At 37.1% G+C, this 27664-nt stretch overlaps 1 protein-coding gene across 1 annotated transcript in view; it reads left to right on the forward strand.

The window, feature by feature from the left end:
- The window catches only part of USH2A (usherin), a 754837-nt gene that overhangs the window by 383218 nt on the left and 343955 nt on the right, over positions 1 to 27664 (forward strand). Inside the window, exons 32-34 of the mRNA XM_047077230.1 lie at positions 2573 to 2732; positions 4127 to 4298; positions 9779 to 9926. Of these exons, the coding sequence (XP_046933186.1) occupies positions 2573 to 2732; positions 4127 to 4298; positions 9779 to 9926 (480 nt within the window). The remainder of the gene's footprint in view (positions 1 to 2572; positions 2733 to 4126; positions 4299 to 9778; positions 9927 to 27664) is intronic.

Genomic DNA, 27664 nt, shown 5'->3' on the forward strand with positions numbered 1-27664 from the left:
AACTTAAGTAAGTACGAATTAACTAAGGATTTTTAGCTGTGCAAGTCTGTTCCAACAAACACAGACAAGCAAGTATAGGGCCGCATTTGAATGGTATGAGTTCCTCACCAGCTACAAACTGGGTAGCCCAATCTCGACCTCAACAAGCTAGGATGTAAGTAAAAACTTCCCCTCCACAGAGTTCCGTTGTCTAAGAACATTGTAGCATCCAGTCTTATTTGCAGCTGGGTCAAGACAGTCTAGTATGGACAGCAATGATGCTCATGCAAAATATTCCAAAGTCTCTTGGAATTGATCACATGGAGTACAATTTTGGCAGGGGCCTGTTCTTTCAGAAAAGTTAGAGGTACTCTTGTGTTCAAATACCACACCTTTCTCCTATTTGAACTGACAGACCCATCAGGGATTCCTGCTTTACTCTAGGTGCAGTGCCCTCCTTGATTTTGCTCTTGAAACTGGACTTAGAGTCAGACTGGACTGGACTGAAACTGGACTTAGCTTCTCCTTCCTTGGGAATCAAGGAATTCAAACAGGCAGTAGAGAGGCTGCATGGCCACCGAGTTCTTGGCAATCAGAAGGAGAAGGTGAAGAGGACAGGGGGATGGTTGGTCATGTGTCCTTTGCATCAAATTTTCCTATAGTAAATAGTAGTTTACACTCTTTGTGGCATATGAGACCACCGTTCTCATGATTCTTAACTTAGTAAGTTTCATAGAATATTAATCCAAATGGAGGTGCCCCAGTTCTGTCTACTTGTGCACATGTGGGACAGCATTCCTGTCATCTCTTAGCAGTTCCTGGCAATACGGTACTAGTTCACCACGGGCTCCAAAATGTCCTTGTAACATATCTTCTGACCACATTGTTTGGGGGTACCCACCTCAACTGGTACCACTGAGTATCAGTGGGATAAAATTGTAATGAAAACAAGGCTTAATTGAAAACATTGTGAGTCTCTTCTTGATGGCCACTCTTTTGGTCTAGAGTAAGTATATTTAGTGTAAAATTATTTTTTTGCCTTTTTTTTTTCTGATGCCCTAAATGTTTAACCAATTGACTGTACATTGCATGAAAACCAAAGTGTTCTTTTTTAGTTTACTTTTGCTATCAGTGCAATGCAAAATCTATTTCCCTAAATTAGGTTGTACTTCATTAATCTTTTACATGTAAAATTGTAATGGTTCAAGGTTAATGAGATCTTGAAATATGTGTTACTTAAATTATGACTAACTTACTTCAAAAATATCCCAGAAAATAATTACTTCTAGTAGTATAAAAGTATGAATGATGTTTATCGACCTGGTAAAGTTGACTGAAATTTGGTTAGACTCATCGACAAAATATTATTTTTTTAAAGGTTTATATATTTATTTTTGAGAAAGAGAGAGGGCGCGTATGAATATGCAAGTGGGGGAGGGGCAGAGAGAGACAGGGAGACAGAGAATCCAAGCTGACAGCACAGAGCCCAGATGCAGGATTCAATCTCCTGAACCGTGAGATCTTGACCTCAGCCAAAGTCAAGAGTCGGATGCTTAACAGACTAAGCCCCCCAGGTGTCCCTCCACAAAATAATTACTGAGTACCTTTATAAGAGAAGTGCTCAGGGTATTTCAGAATTGAATTAGTAAAATACAGATTGGTTTATTCTAATGCAAGGGGAAATGACATACATTAGAAAGGTAGACAGAAATTACTAGAGAAATTCAAGTGAGGGAGAGATCATTACTAGCTAGGGTACTATCCCATTCTCTCCATCAATGGTCATACCTCACTCAACTATATCTAGATCATCTCATTCTTAGTTCTTTATTCATTGATTCAAACATATATTCAAAACCTACAGTGTGCTAGACATTGTGCTAGATACTGAGAATACAAAATCAATCCTTCCCTCACAACATTCAGTCTTATGATTAGGAAGTCACATAACCAAATCACTGTGACAGTGTTATAATGCTATGCAAAGGTATGTGTAAATACTGTGGGAGACAAAGGAGAGGGTAATAGCTCCACCTTGTGCCAGGGGTCACAGCAGGATGTGTTAGGAGCATCTTAAGAAAGAAACAGACTTTTGCACTTAGCCTGGACAACTTGAAGGTCAAATAACAGGCAGGCAGGTGGACAAGAGAAGAAAAGAATTCTGCAAAAGGAATTACAAGCACAAAGTCATTGTTACGAGTTATGTATTTGCATTTCAAAAGCAACTCCTGTTGTCTTCAAATATGCTTTAAAAATAATTTAAATGTCTCATTTATTTTTCAACAGAACCATTGAACTAACTCTAAACGCAGAAAACGATTTACCTGGTCATAGACATTCAAGAAGACAGTCAAATTGTTAAAATGAAAAAGTTAAACCGAGAGTTTGACTGACACTTGTCTGTTTAAAAATAACCGTAGTATATTTAAAGGATAAAACAGCCTATATTTATTGCTATTGATTTTTAGGGCTATTGATTTTTATTTTAAGCTTTACTTTAACAGTTCTAAGAAGTAGGAATGTAGAGGAGTTGTAAGATCACCTGAATAAAAAATATGATGGTAAATAAATTCTTTTTCTCTCCACCCTCTAGATTTAGCAGTGTTTACGCCCCACCAGTTTCTACTTAGTGCCTGCACGCATGTGGGATGCACAAACAGTTCCCTGGTCATACTGTCCACGGCACAGCTGCCACCAGAACATGTGGATTCCCCACTTCTGACTGTCCTGGATTCTAGAACAATATATGTCCAGTAAGTAGAAATGTTTTTGTTGCACACTGGTTTATGCAGGAATCCCAGTGAGCTCAATCAAGGGAAGGGTTTGTGACATAAAATTAATTTTATTGTGATGAAATGCATAGAAGTGATTAGTTCAGTGGTTCTGGGAACCTTTGATTATCACTTGCCAACTTAATTTCCATTTTGTCTTTATGCAATCAGGCTGAGCTACATACGGACACAGATTCTGTGGAAACTTCGATAAGGGGAAACTGACCACTTACAAGACTGCCTTGGGCTTTCCATATGGGTGGTGTTATCAGTGATGAGTTGGAATTAGAAAGTCTAAATATATATTTTCTTTTTGAGTGTAAACTAGGACCTTCTTGTTCCCTGAAAGTTGAAGTCAGAAAGGAATTTTCACATACAGGCATGTTCAGATTATTTTTGATATCGAATGATTCTTACCCATTTCCTGATCTGAGGTGCAAGGCAACTTGTGGTACTGAATCAAAACTTAGCAAATCTGTCTTGCCGCCAGTTAATACTTGTTTACATCCATTTCTGTTGGTCTCAGTTTTCCCACCTGTAAAAGAAGAGTTTGGGCTGAATAAATTATGATATTCATTCAAGCTGAAGAAACATTATGCTTCATACCCCATGGTTCCAAGTCTGAACTGGCCTATTGGCTTTCAGTGCTGCCCTAAACTGAGCCCGCATTACTTAGGCCAAAAGATTTCCCACTACTCTAAGTATTTCTCAGTTTCTCAATTTCTGTCTGTTTTATGATTTGCCCTGCTCATTGTCACCGACACATTGTAAGTCCTATCTGGACTATCCTCTACTTTTTCTTTTTGCCTACCAAATCCGATCCATCAAAGATAGTCTTCTGTATCTAGGTATATTCTCACCTCATTCAAGAAGTTTTATTTGACTACTTCATCACTTCAGTCTTCAGCTTCTCTGTATTCTGTAGTTGTATGTTAATCTATGTTAGATTGCTCATTTTTTGTGGCAATTGTCTTTTTGCAAAGCGACAATTATGTTATCTCTCGCTCTCCCATTTCTCATAGGTTCTCAAATGTTCTACTTCTCCCGTCTTGTTCTATGGCTTAAGTTCAAAATTAAATACTCGTGCACACATTTACTATATTATTAGCTAATTAAAATTATAAGTAACTAGAAAGCAGGCACTGTGCCATATTTTCTTTATACCATTCAGAATAGACATTTAATAATTACTTGGGTTTTTTTAACTTTCTTTAAAGCTTTCAGTGTGTGTGTGTGTGTGTGTGTGTGTGTGTGTGTGTGTGTGTGTGTTTGAGTGGCATAAATCCAAGTTCATATGCGTCCTTTAAAAATCTTGCACATTTCAGGTTTGACTTGAATGAATGATGGATAGTCATGCTATATTTTTCCATTCCCAGGTGGAAACAACCAAGAAATGTAAATGGAATTCTGGAGCGCTATATATTATATATTTCAAATCACACGCATAATTTTACAATTTGGGATGTCATCTATAACAGCACAGAACTTTTTCAGGATCACCTGCTTCAATACCTGTCCCCTGGTAATAAATATCTCATCAAGCTGGGGGTAAGTTCACTTTACTTCTGTCACTTTCTCTTCCTTTCCTTGCTGCTTCTCTTTCCTTTGTCCCATCTACTCTCTCTCCCTCACTTAAAAAAAAACAAAAAAAAGAAAAAAAAAACACACAAAAAACCCAAAACCAAAAACTCACGTATTGCTATTGAGACAGAAAACTCCTTTCACATTGTAAATGTGAATATGATCTAATACCTACATATTTATTTTATATTGTACAAAATGATAGCATAACAATCTGAGTCAGTAGATTTTTTCTAAATCTAATTTGGGATTATCAGAAATTATTTCAGTTTTGTTATTTCTAGAATGTCATAATTGATAGGACTTTTTCTACAATGCCTGAATTAATAAGGTTATTTCCCCATGGATCTTGTATTCATTCGGAAAACAATGTACAGTATGAAAACTTAGGTCTTATATTTTAAAAATGAAGGTTTAAATGACCCTCAAATATTCTGGATTGTTATTATGTTCTGGTTTACATTACATTTCTTTCTGGAAAGAACAGTCACTTAATAAAACCCTAGAATCAACATACTTTAGAGGTCTTTAGACAGACAATAGCATTTTTTAATGCAAAATAGCACTTTTATACAAAGGTCTTTTAAAAGACCTTGATATTACTGTGGAATTTATACTCAGTACTTCCTTTTGTTTTTTGATGAAATATAATCTTTTTTAAGTTTAATAGCACATCTGAAAATAACTGAATATAAACATGAGATTGTCCCTATTTGTTTTAAACACACTCTTCATTTTATAGCAATACCTATATAAGGATATTTGCTTTGATAAATGCCATAGAAAATATTCTGCTCTTGATTATGAATAAATTTACATTTATGTAGACACTGTGTATGCATTCATTTTACTTAACATGCTCTTGAATGCTCTAAATATTATACCACGAGAAAATAAACTACATTCAACTATTGCTAACTGTCTGACCTGACACCACAAAACAAGGGCAATCACACAATGTTAAAAATCCTGTTCAGAACTGACTCCATGTGCCTAGGGGTTCAGCACACAGATTGGCTTACAAAACAGCATCTTTGATTACTTACTTGTATTACTCAATATGTAAGAAATATATTAACTTGATTTTCAAAAAAACTGATACAGAAATCCACACTATTTTCAAAACAGTGGTATTATCAAAATCCAGAAAATACTCTATTGCTTAGAAGCAACCAAAATTAAGTAAAAATTGTTGTATTTTTAGTTTTTATCAGGAGACAAAGGTCATGAAACAAAGTTATACTCCCAAGGCGAGTTTTAGGATATGCTGTGCAGTCAGTAGAAATCCACCTCAATATCCTATTTTGTATACATCTATATCTTTAAAAATAAATACCCCTAGATCGGAAGTCTGCTCTCCTGAGTTTCAATTCAGACTTTACTAACAACTATGTAACCCAAGGCAAATTCACTTAACCGCCCTGATTTTTGCATTCTTTCAGCCTAAAATTGGGACTTTGAACTAAATTATTTTTAATGTCTCTTTGAGCCCTAAAATTCTATGATACTAAATCATTCTATGATTCCAAACAGTATTCTATGGAGTCAAATGAAATCTGTCAGCCACTGAGTAATGTTGATGCAGGATGCCATAAAGATGTGGAAGTCTTTGCCCTAACTCTTGTTAAGGAAATAAATTTGCTCACGCCATTTTTGATTTTTTTATATCATTGTATTTATTAGTGCAGAAAATACACTAATATATTTTTCAGGAAGTATTCAACTAAAAAGCTTTTTTTTTATTAACTCTATAACCAGTAAATTAAATGAACCAGAACATTTTAGGTTCATCTTGGTTAATTGAAGGATTATTATATATTTCACAGTTTCCACATAATAACTGGCTTTCAAGGTCATTAGATTAGTAGATGGAGATTAGGTTCTAAGCCAAGTGGAGTTGCCTTTATAGTCGGTCTTAGCATATTGAAAGTTTCTGAAAAATAAAACATACAGATGGCCAAGCCTTTAAGAAATAGAGGAAGATACACGAGGATTCAAACCACTGTGATTTACTCTAGACTCAGAGAAGGTGTGTTACTTCAAGTGGCTTCATGTAATATTTCCTTTTAACTAGATTATAAACTCCTGGAGGGTAGAGACAGTATCTTTCAAAATTCTATCTGTGGAGTCAAGCCCAGTGCCTGGTAGAAATTGGAAGCTCAACCAACGATTCCTGAATGAATGAACACTAAGTCTATTTATTTCATAAAGAATCTGAGACTTCTGGTATGAGTTAGACGGTTTGCTGTACAATGTGGGAGTCGAGGACTGTGTGGTTCCAAGCATATGTTTTTCCTGCTGGAAGAAACAGCATGACATGTCACTACATTCAACAAATGGTATTGTGGAGTGTGGTAGCTCCATATAAAGATAATAAGCCAAAAATTAAATAAAGAAGCTAGTACCACAGACAAGTTTCAGTATATGTGTGGTCTGATAATTTTCATATTACTGCTAGACATTTACCTCTTGATGAATGCTAAGTGTTTTTCCTGAAAAGATTCTTGGACATGATGAACTTAATTTTTCAAAAGATCATTTATAGATAGCATGGCCTTGTTGTATTTCTTCGTACTTTAAAGTATGTTGCATTCTTAATATCCTCAGAGCCTGCTTATCTGAAAATAAACTATTGATAAGGAGAATGCTAGCTTTGGATTTTCCTGACAGCCCTCATTTCAAAATATTTGATATACATTGATTAGTTACTCATGTCCTTGCCCCAAAATTGAATCCCCTATTTGGTCAGAGGTTACTGGTCATTTCAGAGTGGTAGTATCACTTTGTAATTTAACAAAAATGGCTGCAACTGATAAAAGCTATGGGAGATGAGTTGAAGCGCCTTATTGTAATGGCTCAGAGGCTTTCAAAGACCTTGCCATTTCATAAAGGCATCTTGAGTCAATCCCACCCTTTTGTTTAGTTTTTCCAAACCAGGATTTTAATCAGCATTCAACTGCACTGCCTGCAGTGGCCCCTGGTGCTGGCAGGTCAGACAAGATACTGATTGATTCAGTTTAATTTAGATAATATCAGTTAGATGTGACCAATAGGAAGCAACTTTAAGAGCATTTATTTCCTTGTTGAAGGAACTGCTCACTTAGCACTTCTAAATGTATGCAAAAAGTACATGGAAGAAACAAAATAAAATATTGTGCAGGTAATTTTGTTACTTCAGCAGCCTCTTTATAAATTCTGTTTTATTTGCAAGAAGAATTCTCTCATAAACTACTTGGATTCCTCCAAGGCCTCTTTGCCAAAATATGAATTTATGGATCTCAGATGACACAGCCCAAAGAACAATCCTTCCAAACCACAGCACGGCTTTATTTATCCCAAAAGGCATCCTAAAATTCTCAAAGCAAAGTAAATTTCAATTCACATTTTGTTTTTAAATATACATATAATTATATATCATTTAGTACACTATTTCTTTGAGGAGAGTTAGCTGGGGACAATTCTTAGGACATAAATAAGAAAAAAATAATAGTGACAAATAGACTATTAGAATTAAATCCCAGTGTGTCATAAGGTTAATGATAAGATGCTCCAACATTTTTTCCCCACCTAAGGAAAAAATCTAGGAACTGCAGGTGGGCAGATTTAGCTCTCTCTGAGGATGGGAAAGACTGTTCTTTCCATCATTTTCCTTTGATAATTCAGCTGTTCCACTTGGCCTCTTTTCCTGCCATGTTTTCTAGTGGACTTTTAGCATGTTTGAAATGTTTTATTTTCATTTTTCTATTTTAATGTTCAGATAGTTTTTTCTTGGGCTAACAATGACATGTCCTAGAGCTTGAGTCAGTGTTTGGCCACAAGCTTAACTGATTCCTCTTTATTTGCAAAGATTGTGTTCTCAGGAGGAGTATGGTTTATCTCTTACATATATATGCACATGCTGTAACTAAGAATTAGAGGAAACCCACAGAGGTTAATTAGGTCCCAATCTTAATGCAATTTTATGTCCAAGCCACAGTTTAAACCATCAAAAACTTGCTTACGCTGATGAGAAATTATCCTGGAGGTATGGGCCACTGTTACATTCTTCCAAGAGAAAGTGAGATTGATCTCACTTATTATATACACTTATATAATGCCATTTATTATATATACTCCTAATAAAGAATTTTCAACAACTTGGCAAAAAGTATACTTCAACTAAGAAAATGTCTTTAAAAATAAGTCAACTGTCTCTTATTTTTAGGAGAAAGAAGATCAACTGTGTTAAGTATCAAAAGGTTGTTTCCTTAATATCAAAGTGAAAAGCAGGGAACAGGCCTAAAGAAATAAGAAGGTGTTTTAATTTTTTATATTAACAATAACTACCTTCCTTGAAAATGGACTAAATATCTGCTTTTTACATCATCCTGTGATTTTACTTCATTGTCCTTATAGGTTTTTGGTAAATTGTAGTGTTTTTTGAACTATTTTTTTTCTTTTTGAAACATTTTAAAATTTTATCGTGTAAATTACACGTGTAACCTAAAAATATGCGGAACAAAGCTTAAATGTAGTTTTTTCAAATATATGTGTTATATCAAGATATAATTCCTCACACTCTAGCAAATATATTCTGGAAACACCCTGTTTGTATGTCTCCCTTTCCTGGAGAAATGCTTATCCAATAAGTTAGGCAGCAAAGCTAATTTCCTAATACACTTAAACATTTATTTTGGAATTACTTGCAGTAATTTCTGGGTATCTTTAACATACATGTTTTCACTGATGACATTAGTAATACCTTATTAGGGAGCAGGACGATTCTGTGATCACTTTAAGTGTCCTGGCCGTGTAATCAGCCCATTTCCTCTAGCACTTGAGTAAATGATTTGACCCTTTTCACCATCAAACAGTCATTCAACAGCTGCTTTGTTGTTGAGATATGAGAAATACTATATTGTTCATTTTCATATTGTGTTATACTTTAAACATATTGGTCACATGACAACAAATAAAAGACAATTATATTTGCCACAGATCTTTTCTTTTCCTACAAATCACTTGTTTTATCCTAAAGTAGTTTCAGTCTCTAGTACTGTTCTCAGGTAGTGCGCACACACACATGTGTGCACTTAATCCATTCTAGAAAACCCTGGGTAAGGCTGATTTCATCAAGGCTATTCACCCAGGCAATATATGCCCTACCTCTAGGCTCTAACATAGGAATTACTTACAATTCATACATGCATACATTCTGGGTTATTTTCTAATTATTGGAGATGGCTGTTTCATGTCCTAAAAGGCAAACTAATTAAATGTCAAACCTCAGCATTGAAACAAATATATTTAGTGGAGGGAGGGGGGGGGAGATAAAACTATTTTTAAAAATCCTGAACTCTTATAATGAATTCTCTTTTTTTCAATGCTCACTTAAACTTTTGGGACCCAGAATGAAATGTGTGTGTGTGTGTGTGTGTGTTTGTGTTTGTGTTTGCATCTCTCCTCAGGCTTGCACGGGGGGTGGGTGCACAGTGAGTGAGGCCAGGGAGGCCCTGACTGATGAGTGTGCACCCGAAGGTGTTCCGACCCCCACAGCGCACTCCTATTCACCTTACTCCTTTAACATCTCCTGGACTGAGCCTGAATATCCAAATGGTAAGTGAACTCTTTTAGCCTCAAGTTAAAAAGATGATTAGCAAAGGTAAATTAATATTCTAAATGGCAGCTTATATGTGGTGCTTAATTTTTAATGATCATTTTAGCACATAAAATACCTGAGATAGTATCATTGTCTGTAGTTGGGAGACTGTAGTTTTTAGGCGAACACGCAATTTTGGTGGCTCAAAAGTGCTCCCTTTTGATAGTTCTTGTGTACTGCATCTTATTGTTTAATACATTCCAGAAAAGGTTGAAAGAACGGATGAGGATTCCCAAAGTGCTGTTGTGACAGTGACATTATATTTGCAATGACTCTCTGGTTTTGACAGTCTGTTCGTTCTTGAACAGGGAGAGAGGTGGAAAGCCTGTGCACATAACGTATTTCAAAATGCCTTTGATTTCACAAGTTCATCTTAAAAGAGACGACTTGGAATCTGTATTTTTAACATATTATAGGTAAATATGTCAACATGCAGCTTTTAAACAGTGTCTATATTAAATACATATATATATATATTAGGGACACCTGGGTGGCTCAGTCAGTTAAGCATCTGACTTTGCCTCAGGTCATGATCTCACGGTTTGTGCGTTTGAGCCCCATATCTCTGTGCTAACAGCTCAGAGCCTGGAGCCTGCTTCAGATTCTGTCTCTCTGTCTCTCTGTCTATCTCTCTTTCTGCCTCTGCCACACTTGAACTCTGTCACTCTCTTTCAAGAATAAACGTTAAATTTTTTTTAAATATACATATTTTATACTTGTTGAGCTTCATATAGATTGTGTAGATTTCTAAGTGATATACACATCTTTGCATAGTTTAGAGAATTAAGTCAGCCAGGTAAAGTTGTCTAAAATAAAATCTTATTATAATGATTTTGTAATAACTTGGAGGTAGAAATTGCTTTCTTCATTTATTGTAAATATCTTTAAGTTTCACACAACACAGTGTCATTGTTCCACACTGATAGAAATTTATTAACATCAAGTCTTGCTCCCTTTAAAACACATATTAAGGCTTTAAATATCATAGAAATTGTTTTAGGTAGCTAGTTACTGAATACTGAGATGGCCTCTTTTAGCATAGCCAAAGAGAATGGAAGAAAAAAAATGATAATTTTATTAGTTTGTCTTTTGTTTACTATGATATTAATTATTCTAGTCATCTCATTTTAATTAAACTTTTGGCAAATGCATTAGATATATTTGAGGTAATGGAGAGAGCTCAAATAATTAGAGTAAGTGATTATCTCTGCTTCTCAAGTGATTCCTATACTGTTACAAATTTTCTAATAAAAAAATAAATGGATCTCTATTTGATACTTACATTAAACAGTCAAAAAATCTTGCCATCCTTCGTGCTCCACAAATGAATCCAGTCCATGCAATGCAAATTTGAGTGATTTATTCCAATTGGATTGCTGTTAAATGCCATCACGTGATTTGCATCATAAAATACAATACTTTCAGTCATAACGACTGGTCATTGCAACTCTGGAACAGCAGCTCTACTTGGGATCCTAGGTTGACTGGAGAAATACCACATTCCAAAGAATATTTGTATATTATGTTTGTGTATTTACAAGCAACTTTTAAATACATGTATTGAAACAAAAAGAACTGGAAAAACTTTGGATATTTGCATAAACACTTTCATATTCTAAAGTGTTGCGTTTAATCACATTAGAATTTTCAAAATTTTGATTGTGGGCAATGGTTAGACAGTTAAAAAGTAATAGTGTTCATTAAAAAAAAAAAAAACTTTCATTACTTCTGTCTTCACTTTCCCCAAATTTTCCAGTGTTTGATTTCTACTGTCCATTGTCTGGAGAGGGATAATGTGATTCTTGGAAAACTCCTTGTTCCTCTATTTGTTTTTAAATCCCCCATAATACCCCCTGAAAACCTGAAGAATAAAATCCAAATTCTTTAGTCTGGCATTCAGGTCACTCCCCACTTGTGGCTCAATCTGCATTTATAGAGCCTTGTAACACACTTTTCTTTCTAGAATACTTATGGCTTACTGTAAGCTTGCAAGACGTGGGTGTACAGTCAAATTGTCCTAGAGGCAAATATGATCTCTTATGTGTAGTAGTGTATTACTTTAGGAAATGTACTAAATTCTATGAACCCCAGTTCTCTTGATTATAAAATTGGAGTTGATCAACCCCTATTTTCTTTTATCTTTACTTGTGGAAATCTAACCCATTCCTCAGGATTAAACGTGGGCCTCTTATTTCATAAAATTGTTCCACTCTTCCTTGAGTCAAAGTTAAGCTTGCCCTCTTCTCTTGATCACATATCCTGTTTCTAGGCTTTCATAATGGTACATACTTCATTCCTTCTAGGTTCAGATTTATTTGGGTACTTGTCCAACATGACCATCCATGATAAGGACCACAAATCATTCATTTCTCTTTACCTTCACGGAGCCTAACAGTGCATTATAGTTTCTGTTGGCACCTAATTATATTTAGTTTATTCAGTCATTTCTTGTGAAAAATTCCACTTGATCAGGAGCATGTATACTGTAGTTCTGGCTCTCTAATGATACCAACAGAAAGAATGGTAGTTGCAGGCCAATTCCTGAAATATCTTTGTTTGGGAGGTATTTGTTCCTGAACTGTATTTGTTTAGCTGTGTGGGGTCTGATGCTAGGTTTTTCTTTTAGCAATTTGGATTTTTGCATTTGAATGAAGAACTTTTAATTTCCTTTTCCTTGGTATACACAGGTCAAATTTAATGGAACTAGACCCATATTGCAATATGTGCTACATTAGGGTTGCTTCCTAAGTTCTGAGTATGCTGCAGAATGAAATAGGTTTCATCCTTATGTTACTAAAGAAACCCTTTCAAATTATTTTATTTTTTTTTTGTTTATTGATTTATTTTGAGAGAGAGAGAAAGAGAATGCTGGAGGGGCAGAGAGAAGGAGAGAGAGAATCCCAAGCAGACTCCACACTGTCAGCACAGAGCCTGATGCGGGGCTCGAAGTCATAAACTGTGAGATCATGACCTGAGCCGAAACCAAGAGTTGGCTGCTTAACGAACTGAGCCACTCAGGCACCCCCAAATGATTTTAAATAGTGTTTCTGAACCTTAACTGATCATTAGAATCATCTTAGGGGCACTGGTTGAGGAAGTAGATTGCAGTGCTCCACCAGAGCGCTTGAATAATCAGAATATCCCATAGGCTATGTTATCATCAAACATCCTGGAGTCCTCCAACTGGAGGACTTTATATTCATCATATCCAAGTTGATTTCTCCACATGTTCTCTGCCCTTCTACTTTCCCTTTCTCCTGTGTTCCTCCTCTCACTGATTAGCACAACCCAGTCATGCCAGCCAGCAACCTGGATGGCTTGACTTCAACCCATGCCCACTCCTGACTTCTTTTGCCACATGACCCCCAACTGCACTCCTCTAATGAAGGTCACTGATATTTCTCACCCAGATAACTTCAAGAGCCTCCTCATACCCTGCAAAAATCTGAATTTGTTTTTTCAAAGTATATTTTTTGATGACCTCCTAGGTACCATCGTACCAAGATGAATCTGCCCAATCCTTTATCTTAAGGATATTATAGTTTCTTGGGGCAACAAATAATCACAAGGTAGAGATGTGAACAAGGTGCCAAATGAATGGAGAAGAAGCTCCCTGAGGAGCCCTATGGGATGTGGGAGTGGCATCTCTCTGGGTCTTCCAGAGATGTATGTATATGCATTTAGATGATCATGTTGTGTCATGGAGGCTGCTTGCATGGTTTTGCACACTCTGGGGGCGCCTGGGTGGCTCAGTTGGTTAAGCGTCCGACTCTTGATCTCAGCTCAAGTCATGATCTCACAGTTTGTGAGCTTGAGCCCCACATTGGGCTCTGCAATAACAGCACAGAGCCTGCTTGGTATTCTGTCCCTCCCTTTCTTTCCTCTTCCCCCACTTGCTTGCTCTCTCTGAGACTCTCTCTCTCTCTCTCTCTCTTTCTCTCTCTCTCAAAATGAATGGATGAACTTAAAAAAAATCTTGACTCTGTTAGTCAACAGTTATACGTAAATAATTATTTCATAGGACTTATTAACATGAAGAAAAGTTGTGGAGAAACAGTAACCCCACTTTCAGTAGTAACTATAATATTTCCAAATATATGCCTATATGTGACAAAATATGAGAGGTGTGAAAGGCTCTGATGGAAATGTCTAGTTCTTGCTTGGTACACTTCAGCCACCATGGGTTAGGAAACAGGCTCTCTGCTTTTTATAAATGATTCTGATTTAACAGTCACTTTTTACTCATCACAGTCTTGTGATAATCCTTACCCAGTGGCTAAGAGAATGGCCTCTTGCTCTTCTGGTTTCCATTCTCTTCTTTGTCTCCCACTCTGCTCCTGCTTAACAGCTTGTACTGGAAGCTTTCTCTTTGCTTCAGGATGTGCTACACATGCTGTGAGCATTTTTCCTATTCTGGAACATTTTGTTCTGTGCTGTACTGGGAGTTCTAAGGATAGTGCCTGACTCATAATAGATGCTCAATTAAAATTTTGCTGATTAGCACTACCAAAAGAAGAAATAAATGCACTGAAGATAACAAGTGCTGGCAAAGATGTTGAGAAATTAGAACCCTTGGGCACTGTTGGTGGAAATGTAAAATGGCACAGCTATTATGGGAAGCAGTATGTAAAATTCCTCAAAAAATTAAAAATAGAATTACTATGTGATCCAACAATCCTACTTCTGAGTATTTATCCAAAAAAATTGAAAACAGGATCCTGAAGAAACATTTGCACACTCACAGTCATGGTAGCGTCATTCACCTTAGCCAAGAGATGGAAGAAACCCAAGTGTCCACAGACGGATGAATGGATAAACAAAATGTGGTGTGTGTATATATACAATGGAATACCACTGCCCTTAAAAGAGGAAATTACCACCTTTGGGATGCAGCAAAGGCAATCATAAGAGGAAAGTATATAGCAATCCAGGCCTCTCTAAAGAAGGAAGAAAGATCTCAGATACACAACCTAACCTTACACCTTAAGGAGCTGGAAGAAGAACAGCAAATAAAACCCAAAAACAGCAGAAGACAGGAAATAATAAAGACTAGAGCAGAAATTAATGCTATAGAAACAAAACAAACAAACAAAAAACAGAACAGATCAATGAAACCAGAAGCTGATTCTTTGAAAGAATTAACCAAATTGATAAACCACTAGCCAGTTTGATCAAAAATAAAAAGGAAAGGACTCAAATAAATAAAATAAAGAATGAAAGAGGAGAGATCACAACCAACACAGCAGAAATACAAACAATAGTAAGAGAATATTATGAGCAATTATATGCCAATAAAATGGGCAATCTGGAAGAAATGGACAAATTCCTAGAAACATATCCACTACCAAAACTGAAACAGGAAGAAATAGAAAATTTGAACACAATCATAACCAGTAAGGAAATCGAATTAGTAATAAAAAATCTGCCAAAATCAAGAGTCCAGGGCCAGATGGCTTTCCAGGGGAATTCTACCAAACATTTAAGGAAGAGTAAACACCTATTCTCTTGAAACTGTTCCAAAAAATAGAAATGGAAGGAAAACTTCCGAACACTTTCTATGAAGCCAGTATTACCTTGATTCCAAAAGCAGACAGAGACCCCACTAAAAAGGAGAACTATAGACCAATTTCCCTGATGAACATGAATGCAAAAATCCTCAACAAGATATTAGCCAACTGGCTCCAACAATACATTAAAAAAATTTTCACCACAACCAAGTGGGATTTATACCTGGGATGCAGGGCTGGTTCAATATCCACAAAACAATTAACATGATTCATCACATCAATAAAAGAAAGGACAAGAACCATATGATCCTCTCAATAGATGCAGAGAAAGCATTTGACAAAATACAGCATCTTTTCTTGATAAAAATCCCTCAAGAAAGTAGGGATAGAAGGAGCATACCTCAAGATCATAAAAGCCATATATGAACGACACAACACTAACATCATCCTCAATGGGGAAAAACTGAGAGCTTTCTCCCTAAGGTCAGGAGCAAGACAGGGATGTCCACTCTCACCACTGTTACTCAACATAGTATTGGAAGTCTTAGCCTCTGCAATCAGATATCACAAAGAAATAAAAGGCATCCAAATCGGCCAGGAGGAGGTCAAACTTTCACTCTTCGCAGATGACATGATACTCTATATGGGAAACCCTAAATATTCCACCAAAAAACTGCTAGAATTGATTCATGAATTCAGCAAAGTTGCAGGATATAAAATCAATGCACAGAAATCGGTTGCATTCCTATACACCAACAATGAAGTGACAGAAAGAGAAATCAGGAATCGATCCCATTTACAGTTGCACAAAACCATAAAGTACCTAGGAATAAACCTAACCAAAGAAGTGAAAAATCTATACACTGAAAACTGAAGAAAGCTTATGAAAGAAATTGAAGAAGACACAAAAAAATGGAAAAAGATTCCATGCTCCTGGATAAGAAGAACACACATTGTTAAAATGTCTATACTACCCAAAGCAATCTACATATTCAATGCAATCCCTATCAAAATAACACCAGCATTCTTCACAGAGCTAGAACAAATAATCCTAAAACGTGTATGGAACCAGAAAAGACCCTGAAGAGCCAAAACGATCTTGAAAAAGAAAACCAAAGCAGGAAGCATCACAATCCCAGACTCCAAGCTATACTACAAAGCTGTAATCATCAAGACAGTATGGTATTGGCACAAGAACAGACACTCAGATCAATGGAAAAGAATAGAGAACCCAGAAATGGACCCACAAACGTATGGCCATCTAATCTTTGACAAAGCAGGAAAGAATATCCACTGGAATAAAGACAGTCTCTTCAGCAAGTGGTGCTGGGAAAACTGGACAGCAACATGCAGAAGAATGAATCTGGACCTCTTTCTTACACCATACACAAAAAGAAACTCAAAATAGATGAAAGACCTCAATGTAAGACAGGAAGCCATCAAAATCCTCGAGGAGAAAGCAGGCAAAAACCTCTTTGATCTTGCCTGCAGCAACTTCTTACTCAACACGACTCCAGAGGCAAGGGAAACAAAAGTAAAAATGAACTACTGGGACCTCATCAAAATAAAAACCCTCTGCACAGTGAAGGAAACAATCAGCAAAACTAAAAGGCAACTGATAGAATGGGAGAAGATATTTGCAAATGACATATCAGATAAAGGGTCAGTATCCAAAATTTATAAAGAACTTACCAAACTCAACACCCAAAACACAAATAATCCAGTGAAGAAATGGGCAAAAGACATGAATAGACACTTCTCCAAAGAAGACATCCAGATGGCCAACTGACATATGAAAAAATGCTCAACATCCCCCATAATCAGGGAAATACAAATCAAAACCACAATGAGATACCACCTTACACCTGTCAGAATGGCTAACATTAACAACTCAGGCAACAACAGATGTTGGCGAGGATGTGGAGAAAGAGAATCTCTTTTGCATTGTTGGTGACAATGCAAGCTGGTGCAGCCACTCTGGAAAACAGTATGGAGGTTCCTCAAAAAACTAAAAATAGAACTACCCTACCGCCCAGCAATTGCACGACTAGGCATTTATCCACAGGATACAGGTGTGCTGTTTCCAAGGGACACATGCACCCCATGTTTATAGCAGCACTATCAACAATAGCCAAAGTATGGAAAGAGCCCAAATGTCCATCGATGGATGAATGGATAAAGAAGAAGTGGTATATATATACAATGGAGTATTACTCGGCAATCAAAAAGAATGAAATCTTGCCATTTACAACTACGTGGATGGAACTGGAGGGTATTATGCTAAGTGAAATTAGTCAGAGAAAGACAAAAATCATATGATTTCACTCATATGTGGACTTTAAGAGACAAAACAGATGAATGTAAGGGAAGGGAACAAAAATAATATAAAAACAGGGAGGGGGACAAAACAGAAGAGACTCATAAATATGGCAAACAAACTGAGGGTTACGGGAGGGGTTGTGGGAGAGGGGTTGGGCTAAATGGGTAAGGGGCGCTAAGGAATCTACTCCTGAATCATTGTTGCACTATATGCTAACTAATTTGGATGTAAATGTAAAAAAATAAAAAATAAAACAAGTTATAATTTAAAAAAAGAGGAAATTACCACATACTACAAGATGGATGAACCTTGAGGACATTATGCTAACTAAAAGAAACCAGTCACAGAAAGACAAATACTGCATGATTCCACATATATGTGGAATCTAGAGTCATTAAACACATGGAGTCGGAAAGTAGAATGTGGTTACCAGGAGCGGAGCTCAGGAGGGGGAATGGAGAGTTGCTATTGAATGAATATAGTTTCAATTTTGCAAGACGAAAAAGTTCTAGAGATCTGTTATACAACAATGGGCATTTAGTTAACAATCTGAACCATACATTTAAAAATAGTTAAGATGGAAAATTTTTAAGTTCTCTGTTTTTTTACCATAATTACAAAAATATGATGTAGAGAGGATATAATAAAATGCAGTAAACTTTTAAACCAGAGAAAGATTAAGGACTGTGTTAACTTAAAACAAACACAAATTTCAATTAATAATCACATAAAGATATATGTATAAAATATACATCTGTTAAACCAGAGTGAGATCATACTATCTGTCCTATCGTGCATCTTGCTTTCCTCACTTAACAACATGGCGGAGACATCTTTCCGTGGCAGTTAAGCATAGCCCAACTTCATTGTTTCGAAAGGCAGTATAGAATCCCACTGAATAAAACCACAGCTTATGTGCCCCATCTTTTAGCGGTGGGTATTTAAGATTTTGCTGTTATAAAAAATGCTACTTGCCATTAATTGCCTTAGTCTGCCAAGTAGTCCTTACACACTGGGTCTTTATCACTTGATTCACACCTAAGACTTTGCTTTCCTTCAAACAAGTACTACCGAATTCTAGTCCCATACCTGCAAAAATGGTGGTGTGACAACTCCAGTCCTGTTTCTCTAATCGGAGCACTTGGCATCCACGTTCCCTCTGGCAAAAGTGTTCTTGGGGCACCCGGGTGGCTCAGTTGGTTAAGCCTCCAACTCTTGATTTTGGTTCAGGTCGTGATCTCACAGTCCATGAGTTTGGGCCCCAAGTCAGGTTCTGCACTGATGGTGTGGAGCCCAGTAAGGATTCTCTCTCTCACCCTCTCTCTCTGACCCTTTAGAACTCTCTCTCTCTTTCTCTCTCAAAATAAATAAGCTTGGAAAAACAAACAAACATGTTCTTTGCAGGTTGCAAGTTCAGGCAGGATTTTAAAACCTGAATTAGAGCTACTTTTAGGTGGATAAGAACCCTTTCATCTGTAGCTCCCTGACTCTTCCTTTGTCAGACCATCAGCCATCAATGAGAAGTAGAATGAAGGATTACTGTCTAATAAATTTGGGACCTGTGTTGTGCAGATTACAATTGCATAATTAGAATTATGCTTTTGAGAGCTTCCAAATTCTCATGAGCCATATTCCCTTTCAGAAGCTTCGGCCTCAGAATCTGTAAATATGTTTTTTCCTCACACTTGAAATCCACCTTGCTAAAATCAGCATACATATCTGACTACACCAAACTTATTCCTCATTATTTAGCATAATGTTTAGTGACATTTAAAAATAATTAGAATATATGCTTTTATTAAGAAAATAGTAACTAGAAATATATAATATGAAATTGTTCTCATTTATTTTTTAATGCTCAGGCTCCAGGCTCTGAGGTGACAGCACAGAGCCCGACGTGGGGCTCAAATTCACAAACTGTGAGATCATGACCCAAGGTGAAGTTGAACACTTAACCAACTGAGCCATCCAGGCGCCCCTGCTTTATTATTAATATTTATAATTTCTTATAACTATCCACTATCTTGGACTTATGTAAATTTACTAAAACAGTTTCCCTGTTAGATTGTGACCCACATAAGGGCAGGGATATCCCTTGTTCTCTGTGTGCTTTGTTCCAGGTTCTAATTCCCCCAGTTGGCAGGGTGCCAGTCATGGGTAGGTGGGTATTAAATACCTGGGAAAGGAATGAATATTTACTGATGATAGGGACAATGATAACATGGCAATTGTGTGGACATGAGAAGTATATGCATGTGCAATCATATAATATGTGCAGATGCACATTTATAACATGTTTTTACAATTACGTAATATAGGTGAACTATTTCAAAGGCAGCAGAAAGGCACCTCCCTCTTGGTCTGTGGAAGACACAAAGACCCAGTCACTTGGCATAAGATTTTCTCAGCCTGGTGATTTGTCAAGATTGTAAAGAGAGATCGCACGTGAAGCCAGCATCTGCTGTGCATGCCTCAGTGGGAAAGGGGTAGATTGTTACTTCCCTCAGAGTTGAGTAATGTCAAGATGGGCATAGTAATGTCAAGATGGGCCGGGTATGCACCGGACTGGGTCTTGGGGACTTCTTGAGAAAAGGAACCTTTGAAAACATTTTCCTAATTCAGCCTTTTATATGGGGCTGGCTTTTTGAGATTTTATATACAGATATATGCGAAGACATATCTGTATCAGTAAGTGTCAACAGGAACAGAAACAATTTAGGGAGTTAATGATCTTTGCAGATGTATACGGAGTGCCATGAAGACAATAGAACATTGTTGGGAGAACGTTTAGTTCAGTTTGTAAGCATATGTATGACGTCAGAAATGGGTAGAAGAGAAAAAGTTAGCTGTAGAACTTTTATACAGGATATAGGATATAGATACTTTTATCCTATATCCTATAGGATATCCTATATCCTACATCCTATAGGATATAGATACTATATCCTATGTTTTCCTTCACATTGAGAGATGATAAGAAAGATGGGGCACCTGGGTGGCTCAGTTGGTTAAGCGCCTGACTTCGGCTCAGGTCATGATCTCACAGTTCGTGGGTTCGAGCCCCATGATGCGCTCTGTGCTGACAGCTCAGAGCTGGAGGCTGCTTCCTATTCTGTGTCTCCCTCTCTCTCTCTCGGTCCCTCCCCCACTCATGCTCTGTCTCACTCTCTCTCTCTAAAATAATTACACATTAAAAAAATTTTAAGGGATAAGAAAGAAACTTTTATAATATATGTGTGTGAAGGTGTATGTGCAAATACTGATTCACCTATACAAAAAAGGAGGATTTGATTTCCCAACAATGCTAATAGTCATGGTAGTAGTAATAGCTACCACTTATAACTATCTGTCAGGTACTTTAATCCTCACAACTAGTCCATGAAACGGGTATTGCTATTCTACCATTCAGATGTGGAAACCCAGACTTATAAGCAATAATCACTCAAGACAACGGGTTAAGTAGGAATGTAATACAACACAAGGTGTGAATGACTCAAGTTCATGATTTTGTTCACTGTACTCTCCTGCCTCTGCTTTTTGCAAAACAAGCTCATAATTCAATATTCCATCAAGCCATGTGGGAAAAAAAAGTTTTTAGATACTTTTACTTGTTTGATGCCTTATTCTCAGTGCCAAATCTCAAAATTCTTAAGATCTCTGTTCTGATTTTTCTCTGGTTTTAAAGAAATAACTATTTTTTAAAACTTCTTCTTTTGAAATAACTTTATTTTTAAACAGCCAAAGTGTGATTCTATTTTCTTTCCTGGAAATCCTTTCTCCGTTTTAATAGGAGAAATGGATTATAGAATTCAGTGAATCACTTAGGAAAACTGCTTGACAGTTTTGAGCAAACCTTGTGTAACTTTTATGAAACACCTCCAATCAGTTTGTCAGGTACAATCTCCCAAGCACAATCTTTTTTAGATTCCGTTGATTCCATTTTTAGGAGCGCATAACAGTAATAAGGCATGATTCCACAATGTGAAAGCTGTTCTCTCTTTTCCTTTTTAATTGAAGGATCAAGTATTCACACAGGGAGATATCTGCCACATTCAATCATCATCTGGACCTTGGGGGAAAACCCACGGTTGATATTCACATTGCCATGATGTACTGGAAAAAACAAACAAATATGTTTGGAGCATCTATATTCACTATACATGTTATTTTTATGACACACTAAAGCACTGTTGTTTAATTCTTATAGTAAACAGAATTCTTCAGTGTAAATAGAGATACCTTGTATTAAATTTACATTGTATTGTACTTGTATTGAATTTCCTTGGTTATATATGACAACCTATTGAGCACCCTAGGAAATACAATTTGACATAACATGATGAAGAGGCACAAAGATATATATCCCAGAGGATGTGCTTTATGGACAATTATGATTCAGCTTTCCTGTGAAAATTAAACACCTTAAAAATTCTACCATTGTGGAGAGCAAAAGGTGTAAACTTGAAACTGCTTACACGGGAGAGCCGATGGGAATTAACTATGCATTTTGTGGATTATCCACTGAAGAACTAAACGTGTACATCTGGATTAGATAACCTGATCCCCCTTACCACATAGCATAATATTGTTGCATTTTGTTATAGCTATCTTACACATTATTAGGACAGGAGAATAAGCAAGAGAAAAGCCCAAAAAGCACAAAACAGGGAAATATCATAAAATACATTACCATAATTGTTTTCAGTTAGGTGTATATATCTTTGGACTCTCTGGTTCCGCTCTCCTCCCTTCCACTCAGTCCTGTAGCCTACAAGGCTGCCCTTTCCTCACCGCGTCAATGGGCTTCCTCTCTCTCTGGCTTCCTTTTGGTTTGTCCCTGGGAGGCAGCAGCAGCAAGAGACACAAGGGTGGGAGGAGAATGGAGTCTCGGAATTTTAAGACTTTGTTTCCATTCTTCCTGGTTCTGGGCTCCAGGGCCTTATTGCTCCACCAGAGACTCATAGGTCATGAGTTCAAGCCCCCCATCAGGCTCTGTGCTGACAGCATGGAGCCCGCTTGGGATTCTCTCTCTCTCTCTCTCTCTCTCTCTCTCTCTCTCTCTCTTTCTGCTCCTTTGCTGCTCATGTGTATGCACTCTCTCTCTCAAAATAAACATTAAAAAAAAAACCTTTCTCAAACTTGTTTCTCAAACTCTCTAAAGGAAAAGTGAAACTCTTTTTTGCCTTGAAGGGGTTTTCCTGAGGATCGATAGCACTTGATTTTAAAACATGAATACCGTTAAATTTTCAGCATAAACTTGCTCTGACTTTCCAGTGTTTGCCTCTTCTTACCTTTCATGCTTCCCTACACAACAGTTTTTGTTTTGTATTTTAATTAAATGTTCTATTTTCAGATAGCTATAGATTCACATGCAGTTGTTAAGAAATTATGCAGAGAGATCTCATCGACCTTTGCCCACTTTTCCCGAAAGGCAACATCTTTCAAAAGCATAGTGCACTATCACAACTATGATTTTGTCACTGGTACAAAACAGAGGGGTGACTTTTTTTTCAACCCTCAAATTGACAGACAGAACCTCCTTTAGCCAGTAGCATAAGTTAGTAAGTTAGTTCTTTGGTAGCAGGCTTTTGTGAGTTTTTCACGGCTAACTTCACAGTCCATCTCAGAATGAGGTAGAGAGACCCTCTTCTTTTTTGACTCGTGACCTGTTACACCATACTGCAGTCTAATCGACCTCAGCCCTAAGTGTCATAAATGTGTTATATTAAAGAAGAGAAAGTATGTAAAACTGTTAAAGGTGTTTCTGTCTTAGAATTCCACGCTGCTGCTTCCATGCGGTATTCCCACATCCCTGCCTCAGTTACAACTAGTTCCTATATATTCAGGAAAAGGTGCCTTTAAAAATTATTTTTCTCTTTGTGAGATATTTAGCTGCCCTACTTTACCCTACCTCCATGGTCTTCCCTACTCCAATCATTTGCAATTAATGCGACTCTAGATTAATTCTTCTAAATATAACGTTTATTTGCTCCTGCTCAGAACACCAAGATGTCCATGGTTCTCCTGTGCATCATAAAATCCCAAATCCTTGGGGGAGCATTCAAGTCCCAAACCTCCTTTTGAAGGCTTATTTTCTGTTAGATTTCAACCAGTTACGACAATAACAACAAAACACTGATCTGTTCTGGATGTATTTACTGTACCTTGTGCTTTCTTGCTTCTAGGCATTGGTAAATGCCATGTTCCCACCAGGAACATCTTCCTGAGCTATGACCTTTTCACATTTCACCTTTTACGGAAGACCCATGGTAGACCCAGCTGCTTTGTACAGAAGGCCCAGCTACTCTAAAAAGCTTTTAGGACTCACTGTAGCCCAGTGATTGCCCCTGCTTGAAGTTCCTGTATGTCTACGCCATTTGTTGGGCGTAAAGTTTTTGTGGCACTTATCACTTTTATTCAACTCTTGAATTTTTGTTTAATTAGACCTGTGTTTAACCCTTTTCTTACTTCTACAAATCCAGACATTATTTCTTATCCTTTCTATCCCCCAAAGTACCAAGTATTGTACCTTTCAGGAATGGACTTCCGATACATGTGTATTATTTTTCAATTAGGCTCAACTGAGTTGCTTTTAGGGCCAGAATGTGTTCATCAGTTCTTAAATTGAGAGGAATTCCTAAATATTTTAGTAGAGAAAGTTAGGCTGCAAATGAAGAGGAACAGGGGCAGTAGGGGGATAAGATTGCCAGGTTCCAACCCTGATTTGATAATGATTTGCGTGACCTTGGGAAATAGCCTCTCTAAGACTCCCTTCCCTTAACTCTACAACAAGGCAAATAACACTTCTTATTTCTTGATGTTGTTAATGGAAATAATTCACATAAAGCATATAGCCTATTGTCTGATTCAAAGTAAGTGTTCAGTATATTTTTAAGTAATAAGGTGTTTTATAATTTAAGTAATAAGTAATTTAAGTAATTTAAGTAATAAGGTGTTTTATAATATAATTTCAAAAATACTTACACAGCATTTTAAGAACCTGGCATTTTAGTTTTCCCAAAACTACTCATCTGTGTCCTGTATTCTACTCAAAGAAGTGTCTCCTTAGGCTTCACTTAAAATTTCCACTGGATTATATTCATTAGTTATTGTAATACACCTTGGGAATCTGAAGTCAATGCAAATTGTTGTCTTAGTGCATATTTTATACTTATTATTTACTAAATGTATGTTTTTAGAACTGAATCATACAATATTTCATATAATACTAATTTTATTTACATCAAAAAGTCTACTAATGAAGACAAGTGATGACATCTGCCTGCATATCTTGGTAAGAAATGGATTGTTATTTTCAAATTGCATCTCTTATTGTCTACAAATTTACCAGGAAGTTTGGCTGTATGTTCTTAACTCAGGAATTTAGAGTTAATGGCCTTACCCAAACCAGATCAAAGGAAATGCACTTGTCTCAGGCTCCTTTTTGTGGCAAATGTAGACACCAGCTCTAAATCATATCCCACTTTGGCCTGACCTTGAGATACGGTGATTAGCTGGTAAGACCTGGATGCTAGGGCAGAAAACCCAGAGACACCAGCATCACACGTCTGTTCCATCCTCACAACGTGTTTACATTGATCCCAGCTTCCTGATCTTGGGGTGGGAAACTTTCATCTTCCTAGTACGCAGAGAAGGCCTGATTGATCACTGATTACATGAGGCATGTTCAGATATGTGTTCTGAAAAATGGCCCTCTGTCTGCAGTGTGAAGAATGAACTGTACGGGAGCATGAATAATGCATCAGAACATGTAGGTGGCTATTATTTTCAGGTATGAGATGATGGTAGACTGGACTCCGTGGCCGTGGGTATGGAGATAGGTGAAGATCAATTGGGAATGTACAGTCTATAAGTCTCAGTAATGGCGTTGGTATGGTTGGGGAGGGAGAGGAAAGTGTCCAATATGACTTAAAGGTTAGACTATCCTCACCCAGTGTATACTTGGATTCTACAATTTGGATCTACAATTGATTTTTTTAACTCTTCCTACAAATGCTGTCAAATAGTGGTTACGTACAGAATAGTGGGTAACTCAGTATTTTGTGTGCGTGTGCGTGTGTGTGTGTGTGTGTGTGTGTGTGTGTGTGTGATCTCACCTGCACGCAAGATGGACTTCAGTCTTACCCACCTCTCAAGGTGATGCATCCTAGATACTAAAAAGTTTCTGAGAGTTGAATTAACTGTCACAAATCTCACTTAATTTTATTCTCAGCTCATTTTCCATGTACTCATCTTACTCTAAGCCCTTCTTTTAGTAACTGTCTATTATTTCTTTATCCATAGTTCCAGATGTCATGGTTATCTAGTTTCTTAGCATAGCTTGCTAGGGGTTGGCTTGCTCGAGTCAGGTAGACAAAACAAAGAAGAAATTTTTGAGAGACTGTCAGTGAGGGAGGAAGGAGGAGGAACTCAAAAAGCAGGCACAAGAATGGATTAAGTACAGCCACAGAGTGATGTGAAGGGTGAAACCTAAGTAAGGACCCCGTATCTCATCAGTCCCTGAGGGTGTTACTGAATTAGAGAATATAGTCTTTGATGTCCATAATGCACAGATTGAGTCATCACAAGATGATTCAATTATATTCATTATAGTCTGTGTGGGAACACAGGTAAGTACTGTGGAGCCCTTGCTAGAAAGATTTCCTTTAAAAATGGTTAAGATTCTTAAAGTTTGTACTTAAGGAATGAGATTTAGTTATAAAAAAATTAACTTCTATGAAATATGTCATTTCCCAATAGGTCAGATAAATGAGATATTATGCACATAATCCTAGCATAAAAGAAATTCCCTGTTCCCCAATTATGTAAGAAAACGGAAATATTGATTTGGGTACTTTCTATCTCATTGTTGAGAAGCAGGTCAAGCAGATAGCATTTCAAGGGTCTCACAATTTCTTTAAGAGCTTCTGCAACACATTATTTGCACAGAAGATTTTTTTGGTGAGGATTAAGTGATTGCTTAGCAGAGCGCCTGGCCCGTCATAATTTCTTATCATTATTATTACTGTGATTTTATCCATTTTTCTTCTCTTAAATTTTCTGTGACTGGCTTTACACTATATATCTTACATTTCTTAGTTTTGATTCACTTGTGCTTTTGTGCATCAAGTATTAAATGGCAGTAAATTGAATACTCTCTGTAAGGATTCTCAGAGTTCTCACAGACAGTCATACTAGAATAAAGGAAAACAGATGTTGGCAGCTGTACTTTTTCTTGTGTAGCCATAGGGCTCTGTGACAGTAGGACGCTCTTTCCCCCAAATTTGGAAATAAGGGAAATAGACCTTCTCTTAAAAGATAATGCATACAAAGTTATCCTCAGAAGGGAAAAGGAGCCAGAGCAGTAGCTTTATTTCAAAAGTATTAGCTCATTTAAATATAAACAACTTTAATCCTAAAGGATGTACTGACCAGGATCTACCTAGTAAAACAGAAAATGTGCTAGAAATAAGGCTTTATTTATTTATGTTCATTTATTTTGTGAGAGAGAGAGAGAGAGAGAGAGAGAGAGAGAGATAGCACAAGTAGGGGAGAGGCAGAGAGAGGGAGAAAGAGAATCCCAAGCAGGCTCTGCACCACAGTGCACTGTAGGTGTAAAGCCTGATGCAGGGCTCGAACTCACGAATCGTGAGACCATGACCTGAGCCGAAACCAAGAGTCGGGTGCTTAACTGACTGAGCCACCCAGGCACCTCGAGACAGACTATATTTGATATAAGGAATTGGTTACAGATGCGTTGGCAAGGCTGCAGAAGCAAAACAGGTGATTTGCAGAGAGCTGCTAACTTCCCAGGTCTTCTGGCTTCCAAGTCTGCCTCAGCAACTGCTAGCTGCAGGATTTGCTGATT

The sequence above is a fragment of the Lynx rufus genome, unplaced genomic scaffold (genome assembly GCF_022079265.1).
Source record: "Lynx rufus isolate CCGP_SWC_20201006 ecotype Redwood Valley unplaced genomic scaffold, mLynRuf1.p SCAF_15, whole genome shotgun sequence".
In the NCBI taxonomy this organism is placed as follows: Eukaryota; Metazoa; Chordata; class Mammalia; order Carnivora; family Felidae; genus Lynx; species Lynx rufus.